A 20,414-nucleotide genomic window follows, 5' to 3' on the forward strand; every position below is an offset into this window, starting at 1 on the left:
ATTAGATATTGGGATGGAGTGGTTATTTGGATTAGATATTGGGATGGAGTGGTTACTTGGCTGCATTACTTGGATTAGATATTTGGATGGAGTGGTTACTTGGATTAGATATTGGGATGGAGTGGTTACTTGGATTAGATATTGGGATGGAGTGGTTATTTGAATTAGATATTGGAATGGAGTGATTACTTGGCTGCGTTACTGGGATTAGATATTGGGATGGAGTGGTTACTTGGATTAGATATTTGGATGGAGTGGTTACTTGGATTAGATATTGGAATGGAGTGGTTACTTGGATTAGATATTGGGATGGAGTGGTTACTTGAAAATTTTTTGTAAGGCAAACTTGCACCTGATGGGTTTGAGGGTTGTGGAGTCGCAGCTGAAACTCGGATGCTATCCAGATTCCTCCTGATGACTCCATCTTTGCTCTTTGCTTATTCGTGTTCCTTCCGATGTCTTCAATGCAGTATTTGGTCTTTTGTTTGATTAGGGATAAATATTTTAAATTTTGAACCAGAATTTTTGCAAAGTTGGCTTCCCTCTTCTGAAAAATGCAGTCGGCAAACAGTTACAAGGCATATAAAATGACCACCTTTCTTGCATGTAAATTAAAATAGAACATGTTTGAATTTTTTGGTTTTTTAATCATATCATACTAAAATACGCAATTTGGAGTCTGTCATTCTGACGATTTTTGACCACAATACATTTGGTCGTTATTTATTCAATCTCGACCAAGCTTGACAGGGAGACTAAGGGTCACACAATGGGGATGTAGCAATTTAGCTTCCCTCTAACCCCTACTCACCCCAAAGGGGTTTTCCCCGCAAAGTGGGTTGCGTGTTGATCTGTATATCCGTGTTAAGATAGCTTTATTGTGGCGTTTTCCAAGGCCACTTCTAATAGCAAATGTAACAACAACACTAAATACAATAGTATAATATTAATGGTATTACAAAACAATATTAATGCTAACCCTAACCATTTTCCCACAAGAGGTTTTTATCCTTGGACAAACGCCGTGTTAACGTGTATAAGTAGCCTATTGTGCCGTTTTGGTGGGAGCATGCCTTACCTTAAGTAAAAAAATATTATAAACCACAAACATCTACGATTACCTTTTGAAACGGTTGCTCCTGCTGTTTAACAGGAAACTGTATGGGAAGAAACCCGGGGTGAGTTCAGTTACCAATCGGCTAGCTAGCGCTTTTCCAAGCCAGCCGTTCCTTATCAACAGTTTTGAATGGAGTGCTTGCTCGAATGCTTAAACCACGTGGTGAGTGCTCTACAAGGAACTTGGTAAATGAACACACCCCCAATGTTCTAGAGGCCCGACCCGATATCTACTGCAATCTACATATATACCCCAGAGAGGAATGACCCTTCCTGACGCTCCCACAGGGAACGGGTGTACTTGTGCAAGTACATTTGGAAACTGAGTACCCAGTCCTTACACAAGTACTTTTAATAGCTTTGATGAATGTAAGAAAATTCTGACGTCCTTAACTCGTGCAGTAATGTCTCGCTTAGCACTCAGGAATGAATGTGTTCCTGGGAAAGATATAGTAAGGGAAACATATGAAAATCTGTTAACTAAATTGTTACCAAAAAATTTCTTCACCAATATGTTTGTAAAGGTGTGTAATAACATGTGTTAAAATGTTGAAGGTCAACTCCCGTGGGAAACCCAGAAAAAAAGCTGTTGAATTCGGGTACCGAAAAATTATTTTCGAGAATTTTTATTTTTTTTAATCGGCCCTTAAGTAACTTATGAGGGGTCAAATAAGGGTTTTTCATGATTCTGAGTTGATTGTTAACATTTATATTTCACCACAGACACTCCTTTGTGGAAAAATAATTTCTAAATACAGTGGAACCTTGACTTACGAGTGCCCCAACTTACGAGTTTTTCGAGATACGAGCCGTCGCTCGGGCGGTTTATTGCTTTGAGATGCGAGCCGAGATCCGAGTTACGAGCTTTCGCCACCCGGTCACGTGGTTATCTTGCCGTGCAAGTACAGTATCTCTGTCGTATAGCGCTGCATTTTTGTTTTCGCATGTTGGTTATTTTGAGTTTACGCCGCCAGGTGGGTTCTGGTCACGTGGTTATCTTGCCGTGCAAGTACAGTATCTCTGTCGTATAGCGCTGCATTTTTGTTTTCGCATGTTGGTTATTTTGAGTTTACGCCGCCAGGTGGGTTCTGGTCACGTGGTTATCTTGCCGTGCAAGTACAGTATCTCTGACGTATAGCGCTGCATTTTTGTTTTCGCATGTTGGTTATTTTGAGTTTACGCCGCCAGGTGGGTTCTGGTCACGTGGTTATCTTGCCGTGCAAGTACAGTATCTCTGCCGTCAACTTGTTCAGAGTGCCGGCGATAGCTCGCCTTCTCTTTGTGGAAAACACGGTACTGAGAAGAAGAAGAGGATGATGTGCTTGGATATAAAACACGCAATCGTCGAAAAACATGAGCGAGGTGCCGAGGAGGACGTATATAACGGCAGAGGAGAAGAGCATGCCAGGCCACAACTTGTGGATATAAAACACGCAATCGTCGTGTTTTATATAAAACTTGTGCTTGGATATAAAACACGCAATCGTCGAAAAACATGAGCGAGGTGCCGAGGAGGACGTATATAACGGCAGAGGAGAAGAGCATGCCAGGCCACAACTTGTTCAGAGTGCCGGCGATAGCTCGCCTTCTCTTTGTGGAAAACACGGTACTGAGAAGAAGAAGAGGATGATGTGCTTGGATATAAAACACGCAATCGTCGAAAAACATGAGCGAGGTGCCGAGGAGGACGTATATAACGGCAGAGGAGAAGAGCATGCCAGGCCACAACTTGTTCAGAGTGCCGGCGATAGCTCGCCTTCTCTTTGTGGAAAACACGGTGAGATCCTTAACATCCAACAACTAATGGGACGCAAACGGCGCGCCCAGTTTAGCGGTACACACATTGATGAATCACCCTGCCTGTGATTCACCCATGACAGGTTATAGCTGGGTCGGGATTCAAACCCAGGCTGGACAGTTTAGACTTTAGAGTCAAGTGTGCGTACCTCCAGTCCAGGCCATCCTGCCAACTTGTATGCTGCATACAGGTGAAATATAAAGCGCGAGATATTTTTATATATACTGTATATTTAAAAAAAAATTGGTGTGGTTTTTGGCGGGCTGGAACGGATTAATAGCATTTCAATGCATTTTAATGGGGAAATTTAATTTGAGAAACGAGCAATTTGAGTTACGAGCTCGGTCACAGAACGAATTAAACTCGTAAGTCAAGGTTCCACTGTATATCTCATTTTCTACTTTGCAGGACATGGAGTCTAGCAATATGGATGAAGACGTTACTCCACCTGTGCTCAATTGCTTCATCTGTGCACGCTCGGATACACCAGCTGAAAGGCTCATACAGGCAACTCCAAAGGGATACTCAACTTTATTGAAACAAGCAGAAACTGTCGAAAATGTTACTGTTGTGGAACGTATGAAGGAGGCTCAAAAGGAAGGAATCCAGCACAAGCTAGAAAGAAATACAGAGTGCCAGATAATTTGACTGCAGATACACTGAAGGCAAGCTTGCTGAAGACAGCACGGAGTCGCGGGGATGACTGGGGCACTGAAGTCACTGGACGCCTGGAAGGGATCAACGACTTGGTAGCAGAAGAAACACTGTACCATTTGCGATGCAAACTTATGTTTGCGAGAGGTGACAGTTTGTCCAAGACTGATGAGGAAGGAAAAAGGAAGAGAGGACAGAGGAGTATTGATGAGGAGCGAGAGGCAGTTTTTATTGAATTCTGCGAATGGTTAGACTCAGAATTAGAGCATGGGGTAATGAACATGGACCAAGTCCATGAAAAGCTGCAGGAGTTTGATCAGTCACCAGAGAAGAGCCTTTCTTATTCAAAGCATTGGCTAAAGATAAAACTTCTAGAGAAATACGAAGACACCTTGTATTTCACAACACAGGAAAGAAGGGCAGATGTACTCTGTCTCAAAGATGGCACCGACAATATTCTGCGAGAGCATCATGCTAATCTTGACCATGGAGATGAGAAGACTCAGATCATAAAGACGGCACTCAAGTTCATATCCAATGATATTGCCTTGATTGATTTAGGTCCAAAGTCATACCCCACCACACACAGTATGACTGACATCGATAGTCAGCTGACACTTGTTCCTGCAAGCCTTCAGATGTTCTTGAGACCGATTGTCAAGACAGACGAAAGAGTTGCCGTTTGGGGGCAGAATTTTATTAAGGCCTGTCGACCTCGGTCTGGAGTATTGCCACACCAAATGGGGCTTGCCATACAACTTGATCATAGATTTGGGTCAAAATGGATGCTCAACAAGTTCCACCGGCTGGGATACACTGAGTCTTACACGGAGACACAAAACTACAAATACTGCTTCCTTAATAGTAGGAGTGGAGATGATGTTCCAGATACTTCTGGCACTCTTGACACCATTGTGGAGGAAACCGATGAACAGATCAATGATGAGGTTGCGGTTGATGCTGCGCTTGAGGATCAATCAGTGATGACAGCCAAAGTGCCAGCCAGTGAAAGTGAATTGTCAAGTAATGATCAGGTGGTCTTTATGGAGGTTGGGGAAACAAACAATGCAGTCACTCAGTTTGTTGGAGACAATATAGATTTAAACATTGTCTCTATTCACGGAAACACTCCCTTTCACTCAATGGGTTGGATCGAAGTCACCTCTCCGGCACCACCTTTGCCAGATCCACAGACAACAGCAGCTTTCCCCCGGGTGAAGTTGAAGGCACTCGACAAAGCTAAGATCCTGAGAGGAACTGAAGTAAAGATTATTCCATTTACGAACAGGAAACAGATAGGAACGAACGCGATCATGTTTCTCCCCCTCGCTGAGCTTTCCTCCTCCCTGGCTCATGATCAGCCACTCCTCACTCCAGGTGACACACTCTGGGCAGCGGGGTGGGTGATCAAAGCCAACGATCCTGAGTTCCCACACTCCAACTGGAATGGCTGGATGAAGAGAATCCATGCTAATGATGCAAAGCAGAGCACACAGATCGAGTTCCTCCCAGTTATTGAAGGAGACCCTAATGACCTCAACACCATCTTCACCACTCTGAAAGAGTGCATACGGCGCGCTGGGGTCGCTATAGTGACCTTTGATCTTCCGATTTGGCTGAAGGCTGTGAATATAATAAAGCAGGCAAATCTACCCGTCATTCCAAGGTTGGGTGGTTTTCACCTGCTGAAGTCTTATCTTGGATCAATGGGTAACATCATGGAAGATTCTGGACTACTAGATGTGATCCAGTTGATCTATCCTGGAAGTACGACAGCCAACCACATCATGGATGGAGGATGTTTTGACAAGGCAATCCGTGTTCACCTCCTCATCGATGCAGCCATCTATCAACACATCATGAAACTTGCCTTCACTGAGGAGGAGCGTGGTGACATGAAGACCTTCATGGAGAAGGTGGCTGATGGGAAGATGGGAGCCAGACACTCAGACCCAGTAGTGCCAGTGTTTGAGCAAAGGTTTGAAGAAACCTTCAAACGACTCGCAAAAGGAGGAAGAACACCTGCACTCTGGGTGGAGTACCACCACATGGTAGATGTGATCAAGGTCTTTATCAGAACCGAGCGACTTGCAGACCACAATGGGCATCTGTCCTGCATTGTTACCAAGATGCTTCACATCTTTGCCGCTGCAGGCCATCATCAGTATGCCAAGGGCGCATGGCTGTACTGTCAACTCATGAAGGAACTAGAAACTTTGCCTGCTTACAAAGACACCTTAGAACGTCTCACTGCCCACGGGAACCACGTTGTCCGTTACTCAAGTCATGAGTGGTCCGGCACATGGTGTGACATTTGCATTGAGCAGACATTATAGTCCGGCAGATATGTGAAGAATTGTGGTAGAATTGTGCCTTTGATGATACAAGCATGAAACTTGGCACACAGTTAGGGCATACCCTTACAGTGAAATTTGGATGTAGGGGCATTCCAGATTTCTCCTTGGCCCAAAATGGCGGCTAAGAAGGACATATTTACCTATTATTTCAGACTTGTCATTTGTGCTGCTATTGAAACACAATGTAATGAGCATATTATAAATTGTCATGTACATGCTATGCAATACCTTCATACTGGGTTCAAAATTGGAATCTACGGTGGCCTATAAGGGGCAGAACAAATGGTTTACCATTGCAATAGACAGGACTGGTCTAGCGGTGTAATTATTTAACTTTGCATGACTATCTGATTTCTCCTGGGTGTAATTTTGGTTCAATACCTTTATATGAACAACTTTGATGTAGCTTTATGAACTTTCCTATCATAGACTAGGTGACTATAAGGAACAATGCAAGGCTAGTGAAAAGTTACGAAAGCGAATTACTATATTTATGATAATAATGTATGTATTTCTTTTTCAGATGATAACTCGACTGCACTGCACCTTCGCTCATTGACTGTAGTAGCTACCTAGATTTGGTTCCCAATTTGTATATTGATTGGATGGTGGTGGTGGATAATGCTTAATTGACAATGGCCAACAAAAATTTCAAGCTATTAGACCCCCAAAGCCCTAGTACATCTGGAACAAACATGCCTTATCTGACAGATTTGGAGAAGTGTGTGTTATGTCAGGAGGTCACCGATGAGGCCCTTGCCTGTCCAGCTGATTCCAAGCGAACCACAGGGTCCGGATACCAAACTCTTGCAGATTATCTCCTCACCTTCAGCCAGATGGGCTGCCTGCCAAAATCTCTAGAACTGTCCCGCCTGGACGATGGTGAAGGTATCCAGTCAACCTTCCAGAGCCACAAGGCTAAGTGGCATGATTCATGCAGACTGAAATACAACAAAACTGAACTGCATCGGGCACAAAAAAGAGAAACGTCTAGTGAAGAAACCGCAAGTGTCTCAAGAAAGTACACCCGTCACAGAGTACATGTAGACCACACACAGCCACAGCCTGAAAAGTGTTTCTTTTGTGACAAACCAGCGGGTACTAATTCTCTGCGAAAAGCTTCCACCTTCGACCTCGATAAACATGTCAGGACAGCTGCCCTGAAACTAGGAGATCAGGCACTTCTTGCTAAACTGAGTGCAGGTGACCTTATAGCACAAGATGCACAGTACCACGTGAAGTGTCTGGTGTCACTTTATAACAAAGCAAGGGCCACAAGCACAACACTGAATGAACAAGATGATATCAATCACGGTATAGCACTTGGAGAGCTAGTGTCCTACATCGATGATGCCCGCACAGATGCTCTTGTAACACCAGTGTTCAAGCTGGTAGACCTAGCAAGACTATACACCACCAGGCTGGAACAGCTTGGAACAGTCTTGACCAGGCGTGTCCACTCCACCAAACTCAAAGATCGAATCATGACATATTTTCCAGACCTAGAGGAGCACATGTCCGGTCGAGATATTCTGCTTGCTTTCAACCAGGATGTTGGCTCAGCCCTTCAGAAGGCATGTGATCACGACACTGACAGTGATGGAGTTTGTCTTGCTAGAGCCGCAAATATAGTTCGTAGAGACATGTTGAAAATGAACTCAACATTTAGTGGTTCATTTGAAGCCCACTGCCAAGAACATTCGGTACCTAATTCGCTTGTATCACTAGTTTCTATGATCTTGAATGGTCCTAACATCCAAGAGCAGTCAAGCCACTCGTCGGTATCAACACCTACTCTCACAATCTCACAACTCCTTATGTTCAACAGTTACTCACGCCGCAGAGAGAGTAGCAGTACTACCACGTCCACGAGGCACAGTCACAATCGGGAGACTCCCCTGCCTGTGTACCTGGGCACCCTTATCCACACAAAGACTCGAAAAAGAGACCTGGTTGATACTATGTTCAACCTGGGTCTCTCGATCTCCTATGACAGGGTGCTTAGCATCTCCACGGACTTGGGGAACAGAATCTGCCGTTTCTTCCAAAATGAGGGTACAGTTTGCCCCCCTGAGCTAAAAAGTGACCTCTTCACAACTGGGGCAGTGGATAACATTGATCATAACCCCAGTTCAACAAGTGCCCACGACTCCTTCCATGGCACTGGCATTTCACTTTTCCAGCACCCAAATAGCGATAGCCGTGGAGTTCAACGGGTAAACCCAGATGACACATCAACAACAGATGCACACCTGCCACAGTCATACACCATCGTACCTCCTGTTGTTCTGGGTAAATGTGACCCACCTGTACCCAAGCTAGCGGGTCCCAACAAAAGCAACTGCCAACTCATCCCTGAAGCAATGCAGATTGAGTACAGGTAACTGATTATTGTGTTTGAACTGTGGACAGTTATATGTGTACCTAAATAACCAAGACTTGTTAACTTGTGTGGACTTGTTTGTTCTTAATTGTGTTCATTATCTTGCATTTTGACAGGTGGCTGGAGCAGATGGAGAAGACAGTGCTATCTGACACACCACTTAAGGGAGACGAGACAGTATCATGGGCTGGATACCATGCCAGCAAGCAGTCTATTCCAGAAGAACCAGAGTGTAGTGTGGCCTTAACTTCATTGCTGCCTCTCTTCTATGACCAGGCAAAATCTGTGGCAATGATTCGTCACTCCATGGATGTCATCAAGAAAGCAATCGATATTCTGAATCCAGGTCTGATCCCTGTAATCACACTTGATCAGCCACTGTACACACTTGCCAAACAGATCCAATGGAGATGGCCAGAAACACACGGAGAAGATCACTTCGTCATGGTCTTTGGTGGACTCCATATTGAGATGGCAGCATGGAAAACCCTCGGTGACCTTCTGGATAGCAGTGGCTGGACAGGCGTTCTGATGCTTGCAGGGGTTGCTACAAGTGGTACTGCTGATTCCTTCCTGAAAGTGACCCATGTGACACGCACACGACGAGCACACCAAGTCACAGCCAGTACTCTCTATCTTCTCCTGAAGGAAGCCTACAGCCAGTACACCAGTGGACTAGATGAGGGACAGGATACGATACCACTAGATGACTGGTGCGGTGAACAAGCCAATGCAAGTCCACAGTTTCAGTTCTGGTTCCTAATTATGCAGCTAGAACTGGCAGTCCTGATCTATGTGAGATCCGTCCGTGAAGGAAACTTCCAACTGTACACTGATGCTCTGACCAAGCTTGTACCATGGTTCTTCGCCTTGGGACATACAAACTATGCCAGGTGGATCCCAGTTCACTTGCGCGACATGGTGACACTTGCAACAAAGCATCCAACTGTATACGCACAGTTTCTGGCAGGAAACTTCACCATGAAGAAGACTACACGTGCATTCTCTGCCATAGCCTTAGACCAGGCACACGAGCAAAATAATGCATTGGTGAAAGGTGATGGAGGGGCTGTAGGTCTTACGGAGAATGCTGCAGCTTTGCGCCGATGGATGGTGTCTGGTCCAGAGATGGCCAAACTGATCTATAAGTTCGAGGCCACAACAGAAAAAAGAATTAGGAAAACTGAACTAAAACACCATGAACAGACAAAGCACACGCAGGTAGCCTTTGCTCGAGATGTGAGAGCACTCACCCGTGTCATAGGAGAGATGGGGAACCCATTCTATGACGACAGCAAAGATCTCTTGGTGCTAGACAGCAGAGACCTGGCAGACCCAGCAGTCATCAACACCCTTTACCAGATCGAGAAGCTGGGAAAAGAACAGTATGACACATATGTGAACGAGAGGCTTGTACATCAGACAAAGCCTATCACTGACCCAATAAAAAGAAACAATCTCCCTCTCTTCAGCCGACCCCCAGTCAGAGAGAAGTCAAGAACAGAGTTGAAGGTGGTATCTCTGAAGAATGACTGCGTTCTGTTCTCCAGGCTGTTTATTGCATCCCAGACACGGAATGGAGATCTTGATGAATTCTTTGCACATGAAAACCAAGCTTGTCCCCCTGCATTGTCACAAATGGGCAAAATCCGGCTTGGAACCAAGTCTGATCTGGTTGGGTGCTTAGAAGATCTGATCACCTCACGGGAAAATGATGATGTAAGCCCCCCCTGTTGAAGTCATGATCCTGGATGGAGCAGCCATCGTGAACATGCTGGCACCTCGTAATGCGAAGACCTTCTCTGAGTATGCATCACTAGTATTCTTGCCATACATCACATCTCAGATACAAAATAAGAGCAGGGTTGATATTATCTGGGATGAATATTTCCCAGACAGTTTGAAAGCCGACACCAGGAAGACGAGGGGTAAAGGCACCAGGAGACGAGTTGAGCCATCTAGTTCCATCCCTCGAAACTGGCAGGCCTTCCTTCGCATAGACGAGAACAAGGTGGAGTTGTTTGACTTTCTAGCAACGAGGATAGCAAACATTGAGACTGACAAGCAAATCGTCACCACAAACCACAAAGAAGTTTTTTGGACACAGCCACGAGATGTTACTGGTCTTTCCCCGTGTAGTCACGAGGAGGCAGATACAAGGATACTACTCCATGTCCAAGATGCAGTCAGACAGGGCTATACCAAGGTGTCAATCCGCACAGTGGACACAGATGTTTTGATCCTTGCAGTGGCAGCAACTGGATATCTTGACATCGATGAACTCTGGGTTGCTTTTGGCACAGGGAAGAATTTCAGGCACTTGGCAGCTCACGAGATGGCTGTGGCACTGGGACCAAACAAGTGCCGAGGGTTGCCATTCTTCCACGCCTTCACTGGGTGTGACACCGTGTCCTGCTTCGGCGAAAGGGGGAAGAAAACAGCATGGGAAACATGGAAAGCCTATGATGAGGTCACCTCAGCTTTCTGCGCACTGGCTGCCACACCAACCATTTCAACTGCAAATGACAACATGGATCCACTGGAGCGTTTTGTTGTTCTGCTCTACGATCGAACAAGCAGCCAGGAACATGTTAACGATGCCCGCAAGCATCTCTTCACCCAGACTGGTAGATCAATAGAGGCTATCCCACCAGCGCAAGAAGCCCTCAGACAACACATCAAGAGAGCTGCCTACCAAGCCGGCTTTTGTTGGGGCCAGATGATGATTTGCGCACCTGAGCTCCCATCGCCAAGTGAATGGGGTTGGAAACAGAGTAATAACGGCTGGGGGGATATATTGGACAACCCTCACAGAGGCAACTGAGGCATGCCGACAATAGATTAGATGTGGATGCAAGAAGGGTTGCAGGAAACAGTGCAAGTGTGTTAAGGCCGCACTCCAGTGCTCAGCTCTGTGTCACTGTGCAGGGGAGTGCACACGATAGTATACAGGAGGAATAACACACCTGTTACATATACACAAACATGTGGAAGACTGTTTTGTAGACTGTTTTATAGTGAAAGTCACTTCCACAGCGTTAATGTGGCATTTTCACTTCATTTCCATTGTGTTTCTGGAGTTTGCTCAAAATAGCTCAAAAAGTAATTATTTTTGTAAAGAATAAGGACCAAATAAATGTTATGTGAGTTTGTTGACATTTAATTATGATCTTACAACCTGTTTACGTGAAAAAAACATCATAGGTGTGCTTGAGCAATAAGTAAATCTAGTTTTATAGACATCGGTACTGTGTATCTTATTATCCGTAAACGGCCATTTTTTAAATGGCCGCCATTTTGTCCCTAGGAAAAGATTTGAATGCCCCTATATCCAAAAATCTTCCTAGTAGTATGCTCTATCAGTGTTCAAAATTTCATGCTTGTATCACCAAAAGCACAATTTTTTCACATATCTGCTGGGCTATTAATGAAGGCAGCCAAGTCACAAGGTGGACTGAGCAGAGGAAGAATGAGAAACAGTTTTTCTGGCCACAAATGCTGGGTGCTCACCCTCAGTCACCTGTCTGATGTCAACCGGCGGATGGAGGAAGACGTCAGTAAACATGTTCCAGTCCACAGAGACCTTGCCAAGACACAGATGAAGCGAGATGCAGAGGCAGTTGAACTTGTCCTGAAATGGTTTGAGGAGATCCAACACTGGACCCCACGGCTCCTGAGGAGCTATTGCAGTTCACGAGCTGTAATTGTCATGGAGATTGCAGCAACCGGCGATGCAGCTGCAAGAAGAATGGGGTCACGTGCATCTCGGCCTGTGGAGTCTGTAATGGCATTACATGCAGAAACTGCAGTCATGATGTTGTTGAGTCTGAAGAAGACATAGACAATGACTGTTGAAACTTCTGACATTGTGAATGAGAAATAACTCTTGAGTATTATATATGTATGTGAAATAAAAGCTACTTTGTGTGTAAATGTAAAAGTGAAATATAAATGTTAACAATCAACTCAGAATCATGAAAAACCCTTATTTGACCCCTCATAAGTTACTTAAGGGCCGATTTAAAAAAATAAAAATTCTCGAAAATAATTTTTCGGTACCCGAATTCAACAGCTTTTTTTCTGGGTTTCCCACGGGAGTTGACCTTCAACATTTTAACACATGTTATTACACACCTTTACAAACATATTGGTGAAGAAATTTTTTGGTAACAATTTAGTTAACAGATTTGTGAAATATCTCATAAAATGCCCTTACTAATAGTGCTTATCAAAAATTCGCTAAAAGGGGTCATTATACCATACTTTATGTTGAGATGCGTTCCCGATAGCGTTACTAGTTACGCATGAGCGGTATATGCATTCTTCATTGGGGTATCAGTAATAGTGCTAATAAAATACTAATGGTAAACATGTTATTAATAAATATTGTAAGACAGGATAGTAAACAGCTCGGGGAATTCAAGGTCTGCCTTGTAGGCGCTCACACCGTCACCACCGATATGGTTGCTGTGCAAGTTACTGAATGAATGAATGAATGATCGTTTTAAGGCCATTTTTCCCTGCTAGAGCGGGGGTTAGCCTTGCGGGCCCCATGACAATCATGGTTCCCTGTTTGAGGCAATGTTTTTATGGCCGGATGCCATTCCTACGCCAAGCCTTAGTCACCTCTTACGATGCGCAGGGATACGGTGTACCTATTCTAAATCGGGGTACACACCGGGATCATTCATCCCAGCAAGCTGGCACTCAATTTGCCGACCTCGGAAGGATGAGAGGCTGAGTCAACCCACCTGGCGTTAATTCAGCGATCGACCGGGATTCGAACTCAGGATCCTAAGATCCCAGGCTGGTACCCTAACCGCTAAGCCAACACCAGGCTAAGTTACTGTAGGAGGTAAATCTGTCAAACAAGCTTAACCAGCTCGCCACTTCTCCTCGCCAGGTAAAGTGCTCCTTGAACGAGTTAACATTGATTTATTTGACCTAGTAGTTGACTGGGCAGCAGCTTTTTATCTTGTTTGCATTGTCGAGAATTGTTATAACTAGGGCATGCCCGTACTATATATATATCTAAAATTATATCCCCCCCCTCTATTTACATGAAATGGTTTGGTCCATTCGCAAAGCCAAAGCGAACGGCTTGCGAGTACGGTGACAATCCCCCCCCCTCTATTTACATGAAATGGTTTGGTCCATTCGCAAAGCCAAAGCGAACGGCTTGCGAGTACGGTGACAATCCCCCCCTCTATTTACATGAAATGGTTTGGTCCAAAGCGAACGGCTTGCGAGTACGGTAGAACCCCCCCCTCTATTTACATGAAATGGTTCGGTCCATTCGCAAAGCCAAAGCGAACGGCGAACGGCTAAATCGCCATAGCTCGGTAACTACTTGTCCGATTAATATGAAACCTTGAAAAGGCACATCCTCAGGTCCCCAGCAATATACCTGGCAAGTTTCAAGTATATCGGACCCGTGGTTGTCGAGAAACAGCGGTCACAGACACACAGACACACAGACACACACACACACACACACACACACAGACACACACACACACACACACACACAGACACACACACATACACACAGAGATTACTGGAATTATAGATAGATAGTCAACGTAGCCAAGTCTAATGCACGCCCCACTTCCACCTGATTGGCTCAAAGCGTGTGCATACTCTGCGAGTGTGCATGCTCTGCAAATTCACTCTGCGAGTGTGCATGCTCTACAAATTTACTCTGAGTGTGCATACTCTGCAAATTTACTCTGCGAGTGTGCATGCTCTGTAAATTAACTCTGCGAGTGTGCATGCTCTGCAAATTTACTCTGCGAGTGTGCATACTCTGCAAATTTACTCTGCGAGTGTGCATGCTCTGCAAATTTACTCTGCGAGTGTGCATGCTTTACAAATTTACTCTGTGAGTGTGCAATGTGCATGCTCTGCAAATTTACTCTGCGAGTGTGCATACTCTGCAAATTTACTCTAAGAGTGTGCATACTCTGCAAATTTACTCTGCGAGTGTGCATGCTCTGCAAATTTACTCTGTGAGTGTGCATTCTCTGCAAATTTACTCTGCGAGTGTGCATACTCTGCAAATTTACTCTGCGAGTGCTGCATGTTATGGATTTTCTTCACTCTTTCGAGGGGTCTTTTTCGTAAAAAATAAAATTCTCCTGGACCAAGAGCTCTATAACAAATCGACATTCTACGGGGTAGCACGAAGCAAGGTATTACTGTATATACCAAAATAGAACCACATTCGGTTATTGGTTTATTTAGTGTAATGCCCACTGAAGTTTGATTGTTGCTTGGAGGAACAATCTATTGCTTGAAGATTTAAATGATGGCAATTTTTCATTGTTTCTGCTCTTTCCTAACTTGTATATCCCTTCCCTCCCTTGTAGAACTAGTTGTGCAATAATTTTGTCAATTCACGGATTGCAAATCAGCCAATTGCCTTTCTCTTCCGGAAAACAACAAACAACAACATGCATTTTAAGGCCATTTTCCCTGCAAGAGCGGGGGTTAGCCTTGCGGTCCCCATGACAATCTTCTCCATTTTGCCCTATTTTCTGCATCTCTCCTTGTTAACCCCCTTGCCAGCATTTCTTCTTCCACCATCTTTAGCCAAGTCTTTCTCGGTCTTCCCCGTCCTCTACTTCATTCTACATTCATTTCCATCACTCTTCTCAACCAGTCACTTTCATCCTTCCTCAACACATAACCAAACCATCTCAACCTGTTCCTCTTCACAGCATCCATCACAGGCTCTATTCCCATCATCTTTCGCAATTCATCATTTGTCTTCCTCTCTCTCAACGACACTCCGCATATCCACCGAACCATTCACATTTCCACCCTTTCCAGCCTTCGTTGCTGCTCTACATTCATGACCCATGTCTCACTCCCATAAATCATAACACTTCTCACACATGCAGCAATGCAGCATACACCTTTCCCTTCAGCTTCAACGACACTCCCCTCCTCATCAGCACGCCACTCAGTTCCCAAAACTTCTTCCATGCACATCTCACTCTAGCAACCGTTGCCGAGTCTGATCCACCTTTTCCATTCAGCATGTCTCCGAGGTAGCAAAATGTTTTCACACCTTCCAGCTTCATGCCGTCTCCAAGATCCAACTCAACATTTCCTCCATCTGCAGCTCCCTCTGTGCACACCTTACATTTGAATGTAGCTGCCACACTGGTAAATGACCCTCTCAGACCACTACATTTTTGATGAACCCACTCAGCGCACATTGTACATTGAATGGAGTTCACTCCGACACCCTTCCTGCACACAGCACATGGCCACTTCCCAGTTCCTTCCACCTCACCACATGCTTTACCACTTGCCATCACCTTCGTCTTTCCTATATTCACCTTCAGACCTTTTGTCTCCATACATTCCTTCCACTTGTTCATCTTTTCCTTCAGTCCATCCATACTTTCCGCAATCAACACCAGATCATCTGCATACAACAACTCCCACGGTAAACCCTCCTTTACGGTCTGAGCCAGCACCTCCATCACAGCTACAAATAGTAGTGGACTTAGTACCTACCCCTGATGCACTCCCACCTTCACCTCAAACTCACCACTGTTCCCGTCCTTCATCCTTACAGCTGTGCGCGCTCTTTTGTACATTGCCATCACAACTCTGATCAACCATTCCTCCACTTCTAACTTGCTCAATGCCCATGTCAATACTTCGCGTGGAACCCTATCGAATGCTTTCTCCAGATCAACAAACCCAAGAAACAACTTCTTCCTCTTCTCCATGTACTTCTCCTGCAACTGCCTCACAATAAAGAGCACGTCTGTCGTTCCTCTTCCTGGCATGAATCCAAACTGCATTTCGTCGATCTTCACCTTCTTCCTTATCTTCCTCCCCAACACCCTTTCCAATACCTTCATTCCATGCTCCAATAACTTTATCGCTCGGTACGAGCCACACTCCAGAGGGTCACCTTTCCCCTTGTATAGAGGGACAAGGGTACTCAGTTCCCAATCCACTGAAATGCGACCCTCTTTCACCACCAGATTACAGATCTCTGCCATTCTCTTCACACCCCAACTTCCTGCTGCCTTCATCATATCTCCCACAACTCCCATCGGCCCTCCCGCTTTTCTACACTTCATTGCTTTTATCGCTTCCTCAACTTCCTTCTCAGTTATCTTCTCTGCCGGTCCTAAAACTGGGTTACTCTCTATGTTGCCATCCCATTCATTCTCTGTATTCAACAGCATTTCCATATATCTTTTCCATCTTCCTTTAATTCCATCTGGGTCCACAACGATTTGTCCCACTTCATCCTTCAAGCAACTCACCCCCATCACATCACACCTCTCTTTCGCTATCTGCTTTGCAATCCTGAATACCGCTCTCTGACCCTCTTCCGAATCCAAGCGTTCTCCGAACATTTTCCTACATGTCTCCTGCGCCTTTGCTACCTCTTTCTTTGCAGCCTTTTTGGCTGCCTTATAACTTTCATGCCCTGCTTTTTCTGCTCCCGTACCCTTCGCCTTCTGCCACTCCTTGAACTTCTTCCTCTTCTCGTCAATCCTCTTTCCAACTTCATCATCCCACCACCATGTTTCTGAGTGCCTCGGTGGTCCTTTTGTCCATCCACATACCTCACCAACGGCTCCCAACAGACCATCTTTCATTGACATCCAACCACGTTCAAGCTCAACCACATCATCCTCGACCCTACTCAGCCTCTCTTTTAATGCCTCCCTTACTGTCACCTCGTTCAACCTCCACACCTTCATTCTCGGTTTGTACTTCACCCGCCGAGCTCTCCTCGCACCTTTCACCCTTATGCCGCAGACAACCAAGTGGTGCTGTGAAACAGCCTCCTCCCCCAGGATCACCTTTGTGTCCCGGAGGAGCCCCCTATCTCGCCTACGCACCATCAGGTAGTCAACAGTTGTCGTCGAACCACCTGACGTGTATGTAACAAGCTTATTATCCCCTTTCTGGAACTTAGTATTACAAATCAACAAATCAGCTCCATCAGCAAACTCCAAAATCCTTTCACCTTCTCCATTTCTCACACCATATCCGTAACCCTCATGAACTCCCTCAAAACCGTCCATACTCCTTCCCACATGTCCATTTAGGTCTCCTCCTACCACAACAACTTCCTCATCTTTCACGTTTTCCATCAGCTTCTCTATCGCACACCAGAACTTGTCCTTCTCTTCATCGCTCCGACCAACCTGCGGAGCATATCCCGAGATGACGTTCACCAAGAGCTTTCCAATCATCATTTTCACCATCATCAACCTATCACTCACTCTAGTCACACTCACCACACTGTCTACAAACTCCTCAGAAAACAGGACACCAACACCATTCATGCCCTCCGGGCTCCCTTGCCACACAAACTTGTATTTCTGTCCCTGCCTACCCTTCACCGTTCTCACACCACTTCCCTTCCATCTCGTCTCTTGCACACAACATATGTCCACTCTTCTTCTGACCAATACTTCCACCACTTCTCCTGATCTCCCTGTCATTGTCCCTACATTCCATGTCCCAAACCTCAGAAACCGATCTCCACTTCAGGCTGTACCCTGCCCATATGTAGTTGTAATTGTCATGGTTCTCTTTTTGAGGCAATGTTTTTATGGCCGGATGCCCTTCCTGACGCCAACCCTCTTTGTCGCCTCTTACGACACACAGGGATACGGTGTACCTATTCTAACCAGGGTACACATGTTTCTCTTCCGGAAACATCTCTGCATTTTGTCACCGAAGAGAATACCTATTGGATTTTGAATTTATCACCTTTGGAATTTTGTCCTTGGCCAAAACTGTTTCGTCATTTGAAATTGAAAGGCAAAACATGTGAAAGTCTGCGAGTTCACCACCTCCGAAATTATCAACATTGTAAATATTCCGTTTAGTGTATGCAAGATGTTGAACGCATTTGGGAATTTAATTTGTCTATTAACATTGATGAAGATATTCCTCGATACCAATCATTGTGACATGTGTATCTCATGTGGAGCATATGCTGACTGAATGATGACGTGGTGAATGATGATGTGGTGAACGTGGTGAAAGTATAACTTTTATTCACATAACATTAGTAGCCCTTTTGGTGAGGATGTAGTGATTGGATACAGGCCTCAAATCGTTAGTTGATTTCCTCCTTTTTGTTCTCGGACTTGATTTTGGCAAATGTTGAGTTCCGTGATCTTTTTCTTTGTGCTTGCGCCTTGTCACGTGGCGGGTCGATCCGCTGGCTTGCACGTTGCTTCAGCTGTTCCGTCTACTGTGGTGAGCGTTCGTGCCTGTGCTCGCGTTTAGAATCCATTCATTTTCCACTGTTTCCCTCCATTCTCTCTCGCCGGTCTTTCCGGGCGTTTCTCTCTCATTCTGCTCTCCATCCCTTCCATGTTCAGATTCACTCAGCAGGTAATTGAGTTGAATGCATTTTAATTAATGGCTTCAGCAGCATTGCTCTATATTGCGTCGTATTTCAGAAATTATAATTAAATAATTTCCGAAACACCTACCCTCGCAATAGCCGTGCTTTCCTTGTCTGCAGTCGGTGGTATAGATGATGGCAAACTCGCAGAGGATCAAGTGCGAGAGGTGAAGAAATTTCTGTCCAATCTGCCATCAACCATCGAGCTCAAAGATTTGATCAATATCAAGGTCTTTTCTCGGCTATCTGGACATTGGCAGCAGCAGCTGATTCATCTACTCCCCAAACTTGACCAGCAGGTATGGTAGTCACGTATCTGGTGCAACAAAGGGTTCCATGATACTATTGTGGGAATGCCTTCTAAGGGGTAATCTTGCATATGATATTTATAGTTATTTCCCAAATTGCATATGCGTAGTTGTGTGTAGAATGTTTCCCTCCCACACGTGCGTGTCTAAAACCACTATTCCTTCACACCTTGTTTAGTCCCCTACCCGGAGGAGACTATAGGTTTGTTTTCCGTCCGTCCCACCTGTGGTTTTCTGCACTTTTTCCATACCCTTTGACAAAGGCTACCTGTGGCTACCTGTTCAACTGAAACTGCAACTGCTACCTATGGCTACCTGTGCAACTGAAACTTACATGGCTTTATGATCATAAGTTACAGAACACGTTTGAGTTTTGGGGCATTTTCCCAATTTTTCAGAGATATGCCCTTTTTGCCCCCCGTCGCACCGCGGAGCGAAAGGGGGACTATGGTTTTCCCCTTCGTCCGTGTGTCCGTCCGTCTGTCCGTCCGTCCGTCCGTGCGTGCGTGTGTGCGGGCGTGCGTGCAGGCGTGCATGCGTGCGTAAGCGAAGGACCGCATTCGAATTTGGTGTGTGGGTGCAACCCACGTCAAAATCCAAGATGGCCGCCGCCATGTATGTCTGATGCCATGTATGTCTGAACCTTGTGAGCTGAATATCTTGAAAAATAAGCGAAGTACCAACTTCTAATCTGGTGTGTGGGTGTATCTCGGCATAAGGAAGAACGCTATTGAAAATTGGGTCGCCACGTCAAAATCCAAGATGGCCGCCGCCATGTATGTCTGAACCTTGTGAGATGAATATCTTGAAAAATAAGCGAAGTACCAACTTCTAATTTGGTGTGTGGGTGTATCTCGGCATAAGGAAGAACGCTATTGAAAATTGGGTCGCCACGTCAAAATCCAAGATGGCCACCACCATATCTATGTCTGAACCTTGTGAGCGAAATATCTTGAAAAATAAGCGAAGTACCAACTTCTAATTTGGTGTGTGGGTGTATCTCGGCACAAGCAAGAACGCTGTTGAAAATTGGGTCGCCACGTCAAAATCCAAGATGGCCGCCGCCATGTATGTCTGAACCTTGTGAGATGAATATCTTGAAAAATAAGCGAAGTACCAACTTCTAATCTGGTGTGTGGGTGTATCTCGGCATAAGGAAGAACGCTGATGAAAATTGGGTCGCCACGTCAAAATCCAAGATGGCCGCCGCCATGTATGTCTGAACCTTGTGAGATGAATATCTTGGAAAATAAGCGAAGTACCAACTTCTAATTTGGTGTGTGGGTGTATCTCGGCATCTGGAAGAAAGGTATTGAAAATTGGGTCGCCACGTCAAAATACAAGATGGCCGCCACCATATATATGTCTGAACCTTGTGAGCGAAATATCTTGA

General features: G+C 45.2%; 1 protein-coding gene across 2 annotated transcripts in view; it reads left to right on the plus strand.

Moving 5' to 3' along the window:
* The window catches only part of LOC137423221 (uncharacterized), a 74,269-nt gene that overhangs the window by 35,905 nt on the left and 17,950 nt on the right, over positions 1-20,414 (plus strand). For both annotated transcript variants that reach the window (XM_068110137.2, XM_068110138.2), the window contains exon 6: positions 18,834-19,012. In XM_068110137.2, the coding sequence (XP_067966238.2) occupies positions 18,834-19,012 (179 nt within the window). The remainder of the gene's footprint in view (positions 1-18,833; positions 19,013-20,414) is intronic.

The sequence above is a fragment of the Myxine glutinosa genome, chromosome 3 (assembly GCF_964187855.1).
Source record: "Myxine glutinosa chromosome 3, kmMyxGlut1.1, whole genome shotgun sequence".
Classification (NCBI taxonomy): domain Eukaryota; kingdom Metazoa; phylum Chordata; class Myxini; order Myxiniformes; family Myxinidae; genus Myxine; species Myxine glutinosa.